Source organism: Gouania willdenowi, chromosome 10 (genome assembly GCF_900634775.1).
Source record: "Gouania willdenowi chromosome 10, fGouWil2.1, whole genome shotgun sequence".
NCBI classification, from domain to species: Eukaryota; Metazoa; Chordata; class Actinopteri; order Blenniiformes; family Gobiesocidae; genus Gouania; species Gouania willdenowi.
This window is the reverse complement of record NC_041053.1, coordinates 35,749,540-35,767,015: the sequence shown is the minus strand read 5'-3', so window position 1 is coordinate 35,767,015 and position 17,476 is coordinate 35,749,540. Positions and strand designations below refer to the sequence as shown.

Genomic DNA, 17,476 nt, shown 5'->3' with positions numbered 1-17,476 from the left:
AGAACTGTACTTAAGAATTTGTTAAATGATGGGATGGCATTATTGTGTCCAATGCAGCCATTTATCTAGAGTAGAAATAAAACAGTTCCTGCTGCAGGTCGTGTTTACGCTGACTGTTCATAAAGTACATTTCCAATGCATCATATTACTGCTGTGAAGCATTCAATACTGGTTTATCTGATTTTGGAAACCAAATAAAAATGCAATGTCCAGCATTTGCTTTTGTATGATCATTTTTTTGGTGCTATTTTAGGTTTAGAGGTGTCTTATTATTCCCCTAAAAATGGGTGAAACAAACTGTTCTGTGAACTCAATAATTTTTTGTTGTGTGGCGGGGTTCGATTTTCGTTCAAAAAGAAGAACCACGACCATCCATATAGCAAGTCGACTTTCATTTATTTTTCCAAAAATGGTGCCGGTGCTCAATATTTACAGTGGAACACAAATATTTACATCAAGAGAAAAAAAACCACAACCTGGTCCCAGCTCTACTTCCAGCTGAGAGGCTTTCAGAAATGTCCAGGTACATTGCTCCCACACGCACCTCCAGAGAAAGACTGCCCTCTATGCAGCTTCCTACACTGCTTTTAACAGGTTAGCCCCTCCCATGGGTGTCGTTTAAATTAAACCAAAAACAATTATTAAGGAATACAAACAAAAACAATATTCACATCCTTTTCAAATGATAACTGATTTTCTAATAAACAAATGCATTTTTCAAATCACATCCTAAATTAATCCCCATATAAATGCAAAAACAAGACAAAATAACCCCTGATCACATGATCTCCCACCCTGCGCTACTGCCTTACATAATCCCTTAGTTAACTCCGCCCCGTTTTGTCCGTCAGCTGCTCAGAGACGTCATGTCAGCGGTAAGAGTTTACGTGTGTGAATGTTTGTGCAGCAGGTGAAGCCTAGAACAGTCACGTGTGCACTCCTGGCTGACTCTAGCAACAGTTGGGGAAGAAGGAGATGAGTTAAATGCATGATGTGAGGAGAAATACGGAGGGGAGAAAAAATGTGTGTGACGTGTTTGTGTGTGTGTGTGTGTGTGCTGCTGCCTGGTTAGTGACGGCCCTGCTCCGTCACATGTTGTTTTCTGTAGATTCCTTAAAAAACAAGCTGTTGAGTAGATTTGTTTGTGAAGCAAAGACTGTATTTGATAATTTTTGAATGAATGTTTAACATTAATTCATGCAGCTGTAGGGTAAAATAACATTAGCAACGTGCGGTCAAGCTGTCCAGTTTCTCTTTGTGCCCTTTAAAGCCTAAAGGCATTTAGGTGGTAATCTCCAAGAAGAGCAAAGACTGGCTTAATTCATTTACTTAGCAGCTTTTCACATGGGGTTTAAAAGTTAATAGCACGATCACTCCACAGTGCATTTGATTAAACCCTCTTAATTACCCAGGTATAATGGGCTATTAGCAAAGGTCCAGTTGTACAAGGCCAAGTGGGAGATGATTGTTTTTTTATGAGCTTCTTTTTGTCCATCTTTCTGATGTTTTAGTTGTAGGATAATTTAGAATAGAACTTCCTGTCATCCAATATTCACAAAAGTATTTTGAATATTCTGGCATGAATCACATCATTAGGAAGAAATACGACAAATGACCTGCTAGTTTGGAACAATTTTACACCAAGACAGTATTTGGACAGTGAACGGTGTGATTATGATTGACAAACCCCTGCTTACTCCTGTTTTTCCCTTTGTTTCAGGCATTTTCTCTTTAAAACGGGCACAGGAACGACACCTTTCTTTGGTGCCACAGCCCCTGGTTACACAATGGCAACAGGGACTGTTTACTCCACGCCTGCACGCCCTCTGCCAAGAAACAGCCTGTCCAGAGGGGCGTTCAAATTCAAAAAGTCGCCCAAACATTGCTCCTGGAAGTGCACCGCCCTGATCGCTGTGGGCATCGCAGTCGTGCTGTCCATCATCCTCTGCTACTGCATCGGTAAGCCTAACATCCAATAATGTAGTCTGTGTAGAACAGTGGTCTTTAAACTTTTCAGCCCCCAACCTAAAAAAAAAGGTTCCAGGAACCGGGGACCCCGAACACTGAAGAACAGTCATGTGGAGACAGGGTCATCTATAAGGGGGAATAAAGGGGAGAGATTTTTGGGGACCATCCATAAAGTCATCAAAATGATGGTCCATTGTTCTATCAATTTGTAATAACCACATTTATTTATTTATCTGAATCATATCCACTGTTGTCTAGGAAGTGTATTATTATTTGCACAATAGTATATAGTCATCTTCAAGATGTAAATCATTGTTTTAATCACAAATATAATGGTCAAAAGTGACCAAAAAATTGTGGAAAATGTGTTGAAATGGGATTTTAAAAACCACAACAATTGGTTAAAAGTTTCAAATTAGAGTGGCCAAAAACATGGTAAAAGGGTTCAAAATGTCAATATCAGCTTAAACGTGGCAGAAAAAAGTAGGAACAATTGGTTTAAACTGGCATATAGTGGGTATGACAAATCGTGAATGTGATTAAATTGGCAAAAAATAAGCATGAAATATGGTGAAAATAGGTTAAAAGTGACAATAATGGATCAACATATGCAACATTAGGTGGGAAAAGTGGTAGAAAGGGTTTATAAGTGCCGAAAATGTCTTGAAAGTGGAAAAAAATGTGCAGAAAAGGCATTGAAATATGATGGAGAAGTGGCAGAAATGTGAGTAATGTAGCAAAAATGCATTAAAATGAGCAAAAACATGGCAAGAAAAATTAATGGAAATAGGTTAGAATATGGCAAGTTTGGTGTCATTGCAGAAAAAGGATCCCCCCCCCGAGTGTCTCGCAACCCCAAGGTTGAGAACACCTGGTGTAGAATATTCAGGTTTGTAAAGAAAATCATTGATGTAAATACACAATTTCCTTCTTTTCTTCATGATACTGATTATGAAGCTTAAAAATTCACCTTGACATTTTTTTTCAAGTTGCTGAGGTTTTTTCTTCAAAAGGTTGCCTTCATGTCAGCATGTGGCACTTTCATCCTTTATCTCTTGTCTTTTCTTTTCACCACACGTTGTCTCTCCCTCTCTACGGTTAAGGCCAAATTGTCACAAGCCTTTCACTTGCAGCTGCCCTTCAAATCCACATTAAAAAACACTCCAAAGTTATCCTTAACGCCATCGTGCACTTTTTCAAATGGTTAACCTATGATCTATTGACACTTCTGATTTTCAAGTAGTCCAAGCTAATAAAACTTTACACAACTCAGGATGTTTTTTTTCTTCCCACTGTTGTTGATGCTTGTTAATGTGGATTTGTTGGGTTTTTTTCTTTTACTTACAAATTTTATATTTCAATAGCGCTTTTGTTGTTATTTGACCTATATAAATAACGTTGAATTGAATTGAATTGAATGACTTTTACTTTTGATTTGGAGAAACATTTCTGAGAAGGGGTTAAACTATAGAACTGCTTAAAGGATGAAATAAAACAAAGCACCAATATAAACCAGTTTAAAAAGCTTTCAAATCATAAATCATTAGTTAGTAGGAGAAAAATGAGGTCCAACCTAGTATTGAGTGCATAGAAATTAACATGCCTTTTTTATTGATCTTATGTAATATTCAAATTTTCAAAGTTTCAAGAAATAAAGGCTTGCAATATTTCACTCTATGTGTAATGAGCAGATATCATACATGGGTTTGACTTTCTGAAATGAGTGACCAAAAATATTAAACTTTTTCATGATATTAACACTTTTTTAGATGTACCTGTATGTTTGATGTGCAATGCCAGTATAAACTGTATATAGAGAACTTTGTGCAGAATGTGTGTAGTAAAACTAGTAACATTAGTTTCCTAATTATTATAATATTTTGTATAATATCTAGTGAGCCTTGTTTTATTTTTCGATGGGGTAGGTGTGTACAAGCATTTGCTTCAACCTACACCCTTTCTGCTGATTAGTTAAATAATTCAGTGTTGTTTGTTCTGTGTTTTTGTATTTCCGAAGACTGCCAAAATAAAACTAATATTTAGTTCAATTTAAAAAAAATTCAAATTCAATATTACACAAATGATTTGTTCTACATAGTATTTGATGAAGTGTAGAAATCCTTCAACCAGGGTTGGGGTCCATTACATTTTTCAATTACAAATACGTTATCAATTATCCATGTTCAATTATGATTACGATAACTGGCATTTTTTTTAAATATTTGTTCACTACTTATGTCTTTGCCATAGACCTCTTTTGCCTTTAATTAAATTGTAATTGAAAGTTTTTTATTACAATTACAAAGTCAATTATTTTAACTCAATTCCAATTAAATTATGATTACAATGACGACAGATTCTTGAAACCACAATTATGATTATAATCAGTGTTGGGAACGTTACTTTAAAAAAGTAATTTGTTATAGTTACTCACTACTTGATCCAAAAAGCAACTGAATTAGTAACTGAATTACTCTATAATGAAAGTAACTCATTACAAAGGAAACTAACTATTTGCATTACTATTAAAAAAAAAAGTTGCTGTATGTCAAAGAATTCAGATTTTTTAGATGCGTGTTTCGTTGCTTCATTAATTTTGAGTTGCTTACCACGGATGTGGACAAAATCTTCTCTCCTGGATATAATGAACACTTCACATGCACGTTCTTGCCTTTGACCACAATTAATTTAAAGTAGTGTTTGTATCGTCACCTTAAAAATAACAACTTTTCATCTGACTGCTCCACGCTCACCATCTCTGCTGCTTCATCCAATCTGTAGTGGTTTGTGTAAAAACACTGGCTCTGATTGGCTACCATGAAACATGACGCCGCCTTAGCCAATCATAATCGCTCACCTTGTTTTTAACCCACCTCCTCACTACAGTTGCGTATAAAGCCAGGGGTGAGTTTGAATAACAGTTTTTTTAGTCAACGCATGTAACGCACCGCATTTAACGTTCAGTAACGTTAACGGCGTTGTAAAAGCGTAAAAAGTAATTCGTTAGATTACCCCGTTACTGAAAAAACACCATTATTCCAAACACTGATTATAATTATGCCATAATTGTAATTAATTATCAATTACATGATTACAATTATAATTGACCCAAACCCTGCCTTCAACCATTAAGCACAATAGGTGATAACTCTTAACCAATGGGATGTGTCTGATATTCGGCTCATGTAAACGTGCTTTGTTTTCCTGATGAATAGGTGAAGCGTTACCTGTCACTCTGGAACATGAAAAGCTGTAATTTTTGTGCCAGAAGCAATGTAGACTCTTAGTTTTAGGGCAGAAAAAACATGACTCTATTATCTACGGTGGCATTAGACAATCCTTAGACATGCAGCTCAGTCAAACGGGACAGATGATAGACAAGCTTGCCTCGAGTGAACGGTGAAGGCACACGCACCTTAATCTGTACCAAGTTTGATCTCTGCCAGGAGTGTTTCTGTTTCATTGCTTTTTCTCATCTTTTCAGCAATTGCAGATGTCCTGATATGATTCAGTAGAGCCTGTGTGACTCAGAGTCAGATTGGGGCGCCCCGGCATAATTTTCAACCAGACAGTTCTGTCTGTTTCCCTTTGACTGTGCGTCGTCTGCACATTTCTGATCCAGCAGTTTGCAGAATGAAAGCCTATTCATTCATGGGATGTTTTATAAAAACACGAACATAAAGGGGGAGTTAAGTCACACACACGGGTGGAGAAGTGATTTTAAAAGTGAGGCTGTTTTAAGGATAGGGAAACTCCCAGTTTACGTTATTAAATTAATTTACTAAAACATGATAAAGCTGTTATTAAGTCAGTGATGCTCAACATGTGACTCTTTATATCTTCATTTTAATTATTATTCCTCAAGAAAACCTTAAAAAGGGGGAACTTTTTAACCCCTTTTTACCTTTTTCTTTGGCCATTTTGCAATTTCCTTTGTCCTATTTTTGCCCCTTTTCCAAAAAATGTGACACTTTTTTTTGTTATTTCAGATTTTGAGCTTCCTTTTGCCAGTAAATATCTCTTTTTTTTGCTACCTTTTGCACAACAAATACCACTTGTTTCCTTTTCCCCCACATTTTGCCTCTTTTTGTTCCACATTTTTGCTCTTTTTCACTATTGTTTGCCACATTTTGCTCACTTCAGCTCCATTTTGCCATCACACACCACCTGTTTCTTCTTTTTGTCATTTTTTTTTTCCCACTCTCGACAGCTTTTGGCCCATTTTAATCACTTTTCACCCTTTTCTTGCCACTTTTGGACCATTTTTTTGCCACCTAATTTTTTGTCACATTACCTACACTTTACTCATCGCTGTTCACTCTTTGTTAACCATCTCGGAACAGCGGCTTCGTCCAATGGCTGGCTGTGATTGGCGTGATCATTCAATCAGTCTAACTGGACAAATACATTTTCAACAATGAATCCCTCTGTAAAAATAGAATTGGATGGATTTTTGTTTTGATGAAGTCACGCCAATGGCAGTGCTGGGGAAGTAAACACATGACATTTAAAGTAGACTCTGGTCCACAAAGCCTTTGTCATACCAGAACCAGAACTCATTGATTCTGTCAAGCATAAATGCCTTTCATCCTTTGGGAATTCCATCCAAAGAGAAGGCTTTGAATGTTTTTTTTTGTTGCTGTTGTTTCTTATTTTTTTTACAACACATGCCAAAGTGCCTGCTTGGTAACCTTTGGATTCTTGACCAGTGCCATAAACCTGTTACAGATTCATTTCCCCTCATGCCCTGTCTTGTTACCTGAACCCTTAATCTTGACACTGTGCCTTTCTCCATTAGCGGTTATTTAAGTGTTCACCCAACTGGGAGGCAGGGGGAGATGTGACACTGGGTGATATGGGGTGAAATATAGCAGTGTTGGAATGATCCTATAAGGAGTATTTTATTGGTGAAAAGACCGAGCGGAGCTCTCGTAAAAGTAAGCCCATAAATGTGCTCTTTCTATATCGATGTGCATAATCATTTTATTGACTTAACTGCGTTGTTAGTTGTTGCGTCATGAGGATTAGGGTCGTAAAATTAGCCAAAAAACTGTATGTGTTTGTAACCACTCGTCTGCATGCCGTTGCTTTTTGTGTGTGTGTGTCTCTCTTAGGAGTTCGTGCTCATAACAGACCTGCTAGATTTGCCAAAGGAAAATGTGCAGAGATTGTCATTTGTTCAGCTGTTGTCACTAACGGTTACAGCAGATTGGATTCATTTACAGCATTCTCCTCACAACACTCACCAACGTGTTTAATTGTTGATTTGTAAGATGCCTGAGAATGTATGTGTGTGTGTGTGTGTGTGTGTGTGTGTGTGTGCGTGTGTGTGCATGTGTGTGTGTGTGTGTCTGTGCGCTTTGGGTGTCTGTGAGCATTCTCTCCACTTTCAGTCACTTCCATCCGTTGCCAAATCACCTACCAGGTGCAATGTCTGCAAAGAGCAACAATGTGTACTCATGCTTTTAATACTCTTCCTCTGTCAGTTTTGCATGCATGTATTAGCCCTGGGATAATCTGGAAGTATTCTCCTGCAATAAGAAATAACTTAAATGTTGCTCTACATCGCGTCCCAGATTACATTACCTACCCCATAATGCTTTAAAGACAAACGAAGTCTTATAAACGCCTTATCTGCTGAATTAATTTGAAAACGTAAAACCCTATTTGGAGAACCGCCGCAAAAAAAAAAAAAGAGAAATAAATGGACTGTGCCAGAGCGACAACAGCAGCTCCTGAAATTTAAATGAGCCAAAGCTGCTGAGGTGAGGCTTTCCTGTTCCAGCTCTTGCAAACTGGCCTGATTGGAAGGATATCAGCGATTGTTCAGATACAGGAAAGGCCAATCAGGAGCGAGCCGAGCTTTTCATGTGCTGATTGAATGAAAGAATGCAATATGAATTTTTTGTCAATGCACCTTAAATTGAACTACATAAACCACTACCAAATGTCTGCTCGTTAAAAAAAAAAAAAAAAAAAAGATCTCGCTTTTGAATGTCAAATTAAATTAGGCGAGTGTATTTTTGGGAACATCAGGTGATTTTGAAGTTAAAAAATCAAAGTCACTCAGCAAACTTTATGAAAGCTAAAAATTGCATGAGATTTAATTATTCGGGTGAAGGTTGGTTGCTAAATTGAGGACTGAGGGCTGAGTGGGATTGTCTTTGGTTTGAACAAACGCTAAAGCAGCCACCAGAGATGGTTGAGTGAGTGTTGCAGCCTCCTCTCGACACTTTGTTTAAGGATACTTGTTCTAATCACAAACAAGAAATCTCATGAGACTTGCATGAAGAGATAGAGCTTGCATCAGTTGCCAAAAGAAAGAAAGAAACCAAAAAGAAAAACGATGCTGCATGGTCGTGTTTTTGCAGATGTTGTTTATTCATTCAGGGTTGATAGAGACACTTCTGAGGCCGTGCTCTGAAGGGTGCAGCTCAAGTGCAGGATTTCCTTTGGGATATTTCAGAAGAGTTGCTAGAGCATGTTCTTCCCACATAAAACAGTGTTTATCCCCACATCTTTCAAGGCTATTGTGCTCCCACTCCTTAATGGAACAACCTTTTTTTCCTCTTTTAAATAGAGCAAATAATCAAATTAATGCTCGTGGCCATCAGTATAATCTCACCTGCTCACTGAGTACTTTTAATTCAATGTAATGTGTTGCATTGTCTTTGATTGGACATTAGGATTTCGAGCTACCATCGGAAAAGGCAGCATCGTTCACTCAGAGCACACTTTGTCTTGCAATAACACTGCAAAGGATTGTGGGAGCACGTTGTGGGAATTTGCTCTGGGAGCAGCCAAGAGGATTTTCTGAGAGTAGTATTACACTTTATGATGAGGTTCTGTTTGTGCCTCTCTGCTCACTTAATGCCTCGTGGATGTCAGACAAACATGTTGTGAACTTATTCAGCCTCCAGTTATTCTTAAGTGCAAATGATCCACAGGGCTTCATTTGACACCAGTGATTAGAGGTTCGCTTTTCCAGTTTCCTGCTCGGGATGAGAAATTCTTATTGCCCATAAATATTAATTGAACTGGCCTGAGCCGCAGGAACAATTTATGTAAATTCATATATTGAGTGCTATTCACCTCAAAGCAATTTGTTGATGAGGTAAGTGGGGATTGAGGCCCCGTTGCAATAATAGCAGAGAGGAAATGCTGCCTCGATGTGGTTTTTTTGGTGCTTCTGATACTGAATAGCTTTCTGCCACACTTTATTTCCTTCCTTAGTGGAAGCCGGTTTACAACAGGTGGCAGGGGTGCAGAGTTGGATGTTAACATGCTGGAAGACATTGGAGATTACGATCAGGAAACCAGCACAGCCACGGTGTCACTGAAACCAGTATCTTAAACTTCTTGTTTTGTTTAAATTGTGTCGCAGAAAATTGGTGTTGTTTTTCACACTGACGACATGGTCCATTGGGGAGTTCAGATCCAGAGGGATTTACATCTTGGCTTTGTAGTGATGGGTTGTTGAATTAAGGCTCTTCCTGTCTTGTCTTTGTGCATAAAATTCATTTATTCATTCATTCACTGTCTGGCCTGTTAATTCTTGTTCAAGGTCACGCAGGTCTGCTGATCTATAAGTCCCGCAGGTCTATAAACATCCTCTGTACAAATAATACTGCCTTGCCATGCATTTCAAAAGCTTTGTTGACCAAGTTTACTCAATTCAGTAATAAATAATCCTATATTGCTGTGAAGTAAAAACCTGTTAATTCTTATTGTGAAGGCAAGACAAGGCAAATGTATTTGTATAGCGCATTTCATACACAAGGCAATTTGATGTACTTCCCATGATTACAAAGTGCAACGGAAAACATTAAACAGTTTAAAAATCATAAACAACATTAAAATCAGCAGTAAAAACAATGTTATGATTAAAAATATCCCTCTCAGTCATACACAGTAGAGAAAAAGAAAAACCTTTAACTTGGATTGAAAAATATTCACATAGAGGGTTTTCACGGCGCGTCATCAACCCGGAAGTCGCCATTTTGGAGATAAGCAGCCGGTGTACATTAGAACGCAGGATGGAAGGAAGCGGCGTTCTCTGAGGATTAGCTTTTAGCTTGGTTGCTAGCCCCGCTGGGCATCTCCACTCCTGCTCCTGATCACACCACTTACGTCTCCTCCGCTGGCGGACACCGCTGTACTAACTGAAGCTGGATTTAAATGCAAGACGGGAGATGAGGGCGGCAGTGTTTGCATACACACCAATAACAACTGGTGCAACAACGGTGAGCGGTGGCGACCTTGAGGTTGATGACGCCGTTGATGACGCGCCGTGAAAACCCTCTATAGGATGCTGACTTCTGCTGGAAGTTTGTTCCACTTCTTTGTTAAAGCTCAGCTAATGCTAACGTTAGGCTAATGCGATTGCTAGGCGATCGCTAACATTAAGCTAATGCTAACACTAGGCTAATGCTAATGCTAGGTTAATGTTAATGCCAATGCTGGGTTATTGCTAATGCTAAGCAAATTCAGTACGGCGTGGGCCAGCACATGCATCCTCACTTGCATTTTCTTCAGGAAATGCAAATATTCGAGTTTAATTTGGAATAGCTAATTTCAAATAAAAAAATTTTAAAAAAACATCACATAACCATTGCCAATGGCAGCCTTCGTGACACCTTATTCATGTTAATGACAGGTGTCATGTCATAATAATGACAACATAATGTGTTGCCAAACCTTCTATCATTTCACCTCAGGATGGGTACATTACAAGAATGCTATGCCTCCATCAGATGTACAGTAGGTGAACTATTGAGACCTGACCTGAGGCGGTGACTCTCCTGTGTATGTGTAGAGCCCAGTGACTGTACACTACTACTATATTACTCTGTTTGTCCCTGGGTATTTTGTCCTTAGGGTGTTAGTGTCATTGCCTTAGGGTTAAAGAAGCACAACTTACTTTGTCCTCTCTGCACAGCATTTGCATCTTTTCCGTTTTGTTAGTCCTGCTTTGAGTCTCTGGATGAGTCCTTTATTGCTAGCACTCAGATTATATTTATTTTTCAGATTTTGTCTTTGCAGTCTACTCTCTGTGCAGGCCAAACCAGGCTTAATGATCCATCCATTCGTCCATCCATCTCTCATTTATACCCGATTTGCCCTCGCATGGTAAAATCTCACTTGATTCAAGCACAACTTATACCAAAATACAAAGACTACTCAACCTGTCATTTAAAATGTAATTTGTACCAAAGTGTTATTGGCTGAGCCATAGCGAACAATTACCAACCAGCCTACTTAAGCTGCACCTGTAAGGCTCTTAGTCCTTTATTGTGATGCAACATGTTTTGACAAAAGGTCTGTTTTTCTGCTTCTCATCTCTGAGCTTCATTGAATGGAGTTTTCATTGTTCCATTATACTAAATGCAAATATAGACATATTGCGCAGGCAGCAGATTTTGCTCCTTTTTTTATTTTGAAGTAATTCCGTAACCTGATTCAAGTTCATGCTGCCAATGCTCTTTGAGTTGTTGCTCTTTTCTCAACCTGAGTTAATGCTCCTTGTCCTCGGTTGATCTTTGTAATTTGAGAACCCGGCTTAGCAGAATGTGTGTGTGCGTGTGTGTCTGGGGAATATTTCCTGAGTTGAAATCCAGAGAACTCAAAATATATTTAGTGGAGAATGTTTGGTGACTCGGATAAAAAATAGGTTTGCATTAAAAAGCTTGTTAAGGAAAAAATTGGAAATTGATTTAAAAAAAAAACAAAAACATTGTTATGCTTCTACAGTGACTCCTTATTTCTCTTTGCAGCAACAGAGGTGCGTCAGGGTTTGAATGTGTGCAAAACCATGATATCTGTTTGGATTTGTGCAGCTTTTAAACTGTGGGATTTGCACATTGAGGCTCATTTAAGTGGATTATGAATCAGTTTGGAACTATTTTCTGCCACTAAGGCGTGAAGTTGGCTTTACAGCAGCGACGTTAATGTATGATGCTTAGTGCAACTTAACTTCATTCAAATAATAATACATTTGTCAGGCATTTTTGGATAAAAAGGCATCTGTATATTAGACAGGTACGAGTGCTGTGTGCTTTTAGCAAAATCATGCAGCATTTTTTAAACAAGGTTTCCAATAATAAACTGGGCCACACAAGTTTTCCATCTCCCCTTCGGTCTCCTTCACATCTGATATTCTCTCTGGCCCCACATCCCTCTCTCAAGTTATTTGCTCCAGTCGATATCCATCTTCCCAGCGAGCGATGAGTGTTGGAGAAAAGTTCCTCCCGCAGATCAAATGGTTGGAAATCAAGATGCTACCTCAGCATGTTCCTGGGCGGGTGACTTTGAAGGAGATTGGGCCCCTCGCTGTGCACACGGAGGAACCTCACTTTCCCAAAACAACAAGAACACAGTTTGATTGCATCCAATACCGTGACTGAAAAGCAGCTTGTGTCAAAGGAAGTCAGACAGGGTTTGGTTATGTAAGAGAAGGAGAGCCGTGCTGCAGTATGTTACTCTCTCAGGGCCTTTAAAAAGCCTGTGCAGTGGACTGCGAAGGCAAAGGTACTCCCTTCCTTTAATGTAGTAGGATTACATATACTTTTGTTCGAATACACTTTGGTAAAAGTTAGAGTTCTGGCTTACTTAAAGCTGCAGTATGTAGAATCATGAAACTAGGCCTGGACAATATGTCGGGAATCAAGATATTTCAAGTTTTCTTTTTTGGCGATATAGAAAATTACGATATCACCTACTGCAAATCAATATATTTTAATTTTATAGCTTATTTAATATTAAAATACTTGTTTTAGGAGCCGCTATTTTTGATACTTCTAAGAACAGCGTGAAAACCACAGTTAGATGAGTTGCTGAGTATGTCCTAATCCCTAAACAAGCCACAGACACTACAGAACTCACTCACACATGCTGTCCCTTATTAGAGAAAAAGACTAAAGTGGCACATATTGTGCAGCTGTTTGTTAATAAATGTGCCTGTGTGGCATTTCAATAAGACTTTCACTTCATTGAGTTATAAATATCGAAACTATATTCTATATCCTAAATTGCCATTTTGATAAAAATCCCCCAGTCCTACGTGAGACTTGTGTGGAATCAACCAACGTTCCTCCAGTGCTTTCCCTGAGCATTGCAAACACTCAAAGCTGACTTACAGAGCACACTAAATTAATGCATAAAAAGGTCAGAGACGGGTAACATTGTGCAAATTCCTTCTGAAACTACAGATATTCAGATTGAAATTATAGATATTTGGGTACAGATGTAGGGAGTAAATGTAAAACGTCATTAAAAATGTAATACTAACGTACAGTATTGCTGTACTCATGAAGTAAGCTAATCTGTTAGCATATCCAATTTCCATTTAATTTTTATTTGAACATGTACCATTTATTCACAGAAACTCATGTAATGAGTTGCAGTGTATATGAGGTTTTATTTTATGATTACATTTTTTTTTCTTTAACTTTTTCTTGGTTAAGAAATGAATTTTATAAGCCGGTCTTAATGATCTAATGGGCCAGATTTGGCCCGAGGTACTTGGTGTTAGATATGTCTATTATAGGTTTCTGTTTTTCTTTCTTTCTTTCTTTCTTTCTTTCTTTCTTTCTTTTTCTCTCTCTCTCTCACACACACACACACACAAACACACACACACACACACACACACACACACACGCACACACACACACACACACACACACACACACACACACACACACACACACACACACACACACACACACACACACACTATGGGGGGTGAATCCATTGTAAATTCACGCGCACCAGTCCATCGCACGTGTGCATGCCTGCCTAACTTTCACTAAACTTACCTAATTTAAGTAGTTAGGTGTAGTGGCAGGTGTGGCGTGACACAGACTGTAACCGGACTAAATGGTGGTCCATTATACACTCACACTCACACACACGCTTAAATACAGTACCTGCACACGCCTAATATTTTGTTTACATGTCACGTAGATGGTGATCGATAGTGAAGGTCAACTGATCGCTATAGCTTCACTCATGCCACATCTGCGTCTTCATTTGACTGATATATTTATGGTTGTTAGGTGCCCACCCAGATGTGGCGTATGTGTGCGCATACACTTTAATGTATATGCACATTAAAGCGTCTGCAATCGTGTTAACACGTCTGCGAGCACACATGCGGATGTGACTTGTGCATTGTGCCCGTGTACCCATTCTAAGTCTATGGAAAATGTAGATCAGACGTTCAGTTTACGTGTTCGTTAGACTGGTGTGCATTAATTTAGAATGGATCCGCCCCCCATACACACACACACACACACACACACAAACACACACACACACACACACACACCCTCTGCTACTTCCTTTGCGCCTTAAATCAGACTTGTCAATTTAAGTTCTTTGGCGGCTTGACTATCTGGGCACAAGCATTGTGTTCAAACAGAAATTGTGCTCTCTGTTGTCTTAGGTGCTGCTCCTTCTGTTAACATTAATGAATAGCTCTACCACAGAAAACACAACACAGCAAAAGGTTTCCCAGTTATTGATAATAAAAACTATGGCTCTGTGACCACAAAGCCACACAACAACAAAGGAACAACTGCAAAGTGTGTGCGTGCACAAAATTATATGTTGAACTTTTGTTGTTTTCTTCACAGACTAGACCAATCCATCCTGTACTCCCACTTGATTTTAGTGCTCATGGGGCTAGAGTTTATATTTACTTATTTGTTTGGCCTACACAGTTTTTTTTTGTGTGTATTTTTCAGCAATGCACCTTTTCGGCCTCAACTGGCAGCTCCAAGAGTTGGACAACCAGCTGGCTTATGAGAACGGAGCAGTTGGGAAGACAGGGCCCACACAGTCCAGTATTAGCACAGCTATGGCTGGTGATGGTGAGGAAATAACAATTCAATATATATTAACAATTAAAACACACATTTTGAAATGCATTTATTATGTATTTGCTGCTTTTACTTTTTTCATTCAGTCAAGATTATTTTATTTATTGTTTGTATACTTAAGGCCAGCTTGGGCAACTTTTATCTCAGCGGGGGTGTCACAATAATGTGACACATTAACAATAATGTCAGCATTTAAAATAATGACCAATCTCAGAAATAAAGGGTTTTGTGTGTTTTTGTAACTTTTTGTGTGTTTTTCTTGTTATTTTCTGTATCGTTTTGTAGTTTTTAATATTTTACCGTCATTGCGTGCCTGTATCTTTTTTGTCATTTTGTGTAATTCTGCTGTCATTTAATGTATTTTCTAATGTCATTCTGTGTATATATGCATATATCTTTTGTCATTTGGGGGCTATACTACAGATTACCTCTTATCACGCTAACTTCCGGGATCTAATTAGTATGTGCTGTCCTATGAAACTCGCTAACGTCTTACGGAGTTAAATCACCATGGTAACTTAGGCTGAACGACTAATCTGGTCGGGACCAGTTTTTGTTCTGACGAGGATCTGAGCCAGGAACATATACTACAGTGAAACAATGTGCTCTCATCCCAGTGTGTGTGTGTGATAAATAGAGGTGTACCTGAATAGAAAAACCTGTGTGCTGTAATAAAGTGAAACTGATCAGAGTGCTGTCCGTTTATCATCCAATAGATTAATATCATAAATTATATCACCTTGTTATGCATTAACAGTGTCAGCTGTTAGCACTGTAGCAACAGTGTTGTTTTTGGTCAAAATGATAGATTTTAATTATTCAGAATTTTAAACTTAAGCTGAACACATAACCTGGTCAGGATCAGGTTATGAAGTGGAACAGATCTGAGCCAGTATAAAAGCTCCGCCTCCTGGTGCGCTGCACTAATACTGTTGCTTTTCGCTATTATCATGGTTTTGAATCGATTACATTTGTTTAAGATCATAAGCTGTTCCTCCATTGTAAAAAAGCTCTGTCAGGTTTCTTCATTGTAGTGATTGGTCAGATGCTGCAATCTCCACCCCTTTTATGGAAGCGCGCACGTAGGCAGGCTGAAATGACTTGGCTTAATTAGCGTGTTGTTATCGACCTTTGTAGGACAGCTTCTCTCTGACAGGGAATGTTTGGTTAGGTGAAGCCCGCTAACAGAAAAATATCCTGAATATACTAATCTAGCTTCATAGTATAGCCCCTTGTTGTGTTTATGGTGTCATGTCGTATATATTTTTCTTGTAATTTCAATTATTTTTATTTTTTTGTTTATTTGGCGAGGACAGTGCACATTAGTGAAATACTTTGTGTAAATGTGCCAGATTAACCATAAGCTACTTTCCATCATGTGTTTTGTATATATTAGTTGTCTTTTTGAATATTTTCTGTTATTCTGTGTATTTTGTTGTTATTTAGTGTCTTTATAGTGTCATTTTGTTCATCTTTTGTCATTTTCTTGTATCATCTTTGTGATTTTTCAACAATTTAGGATGTTTTTTTTTCTTTTTGGAGTCACTTTCTGCGTTTACTTTGGAGCTACATAAAATTAGACAAAGGGCTGCATTATTTTAAACTATTAAAAACATTTATTCAGCATTTTAAACTTAATAAAATCAATAAATATAATGACTATAGTCCATCCATCCATTTTCAGACCCACTTCCTATTTGTCAGGGTCGCGGGGGTCTGCTGGAGCCAATCTCTGGCTCTCATTGGGCGGGGGTACACCTATACACTCACCAGTCCATTGCAGGGCAACACAGACAGACAACCACACACTCTCATTCACTCCTATGGGAAAGTTAGAGACTCCAGTCAACCTTACAGTCATGATTTTGGATTGTGGGAGGAAGCCGGAGTACCCGGAGGAAACCAACGTAGCACGGGGAGAACATGCAAACTCCACACAGTAAGGACCCAGGTGTATAATGACTATAATATTAAACATTTTATAGAAGTCATGCCCATGTGCCGTGCTTTTTTTTAAATGAAAGGAGATTATTTGGTGACCTGCAGAAGCTTGTATGGCCTGTCAACTTCATTTGTGCAAAGTATTTGTTTGGCCACCTGACTTTAATCGGTTTTGAGATTAATTCACCAACGCCCCCCAAAATCAATATGAAACCCCCCAACAGTTAATGGATTAAATAGCGTACAAGTTTAATTAATGATTGAAAAAGACAAATTGCATCCAGAATAATATCCGACCTCTGCATCGCGCTTGATGTCCAGCCCTAACAGTTTTGTTGAGATCCTTCCCCTGTTGAATATTAATGGAGTGATTTCAGACCTGTGTGTACCCACCAATCATTTCCTTGGACTGTTGTATATTCACCCACAAGCAGCGAGGCCATCCTCAGCTCACCTTTACAGCAAACGCCACCAAATTAATCTCAGAGCACACAGCGGTGTTAAAATGCATGGCCACGAAATCATTAATTGAGTTGAGGAGACCAGGCAAAAGCTCAATTGTTTAAACTCGGCTAGATTTAAATCCTCATAAGTACTGCTAATTAAGATAGCACGAGGCAGGTTTTAGACTGTTTAAAGGCAATCAATAGCCAGCTATTACTCTCCCAAGAGGCGAAAACGTAGCT

General features: G+C 38.6%; 1 protein-coding gene across 7 annotated transcripts in view; it reads left to right on the top strand.

Moving 5' to 3' along the window:
• LOC114470578 (teneurin-3) overlaps window positions 1-17,476 on the top strand; it is a 293,284-nt gene that overhangs the window by 174,844 nt on the left and 100,964 nt on the right. For 6 of the 7 annotated variants that reach the window (XM_028458826.1, XM_028458830.1, XM_028458827.1 and 3 more), the window contains 2 exons: window positions 1,721-1,959; window positions 14,715-14,840. In XM_028458826.1, the coding sequence (XP_028314627.1) occupies window positions 1,721-1,959; window positions 14,715-14,840 (365 nt within the window). The remainder of the gene's footprint in view (window positions 1-1,720; window positions 1,960-14,714; window positions 14,841-17,476) is intronic. The other variant, XM_028458831.1, reaches the window with a different exon arrangement.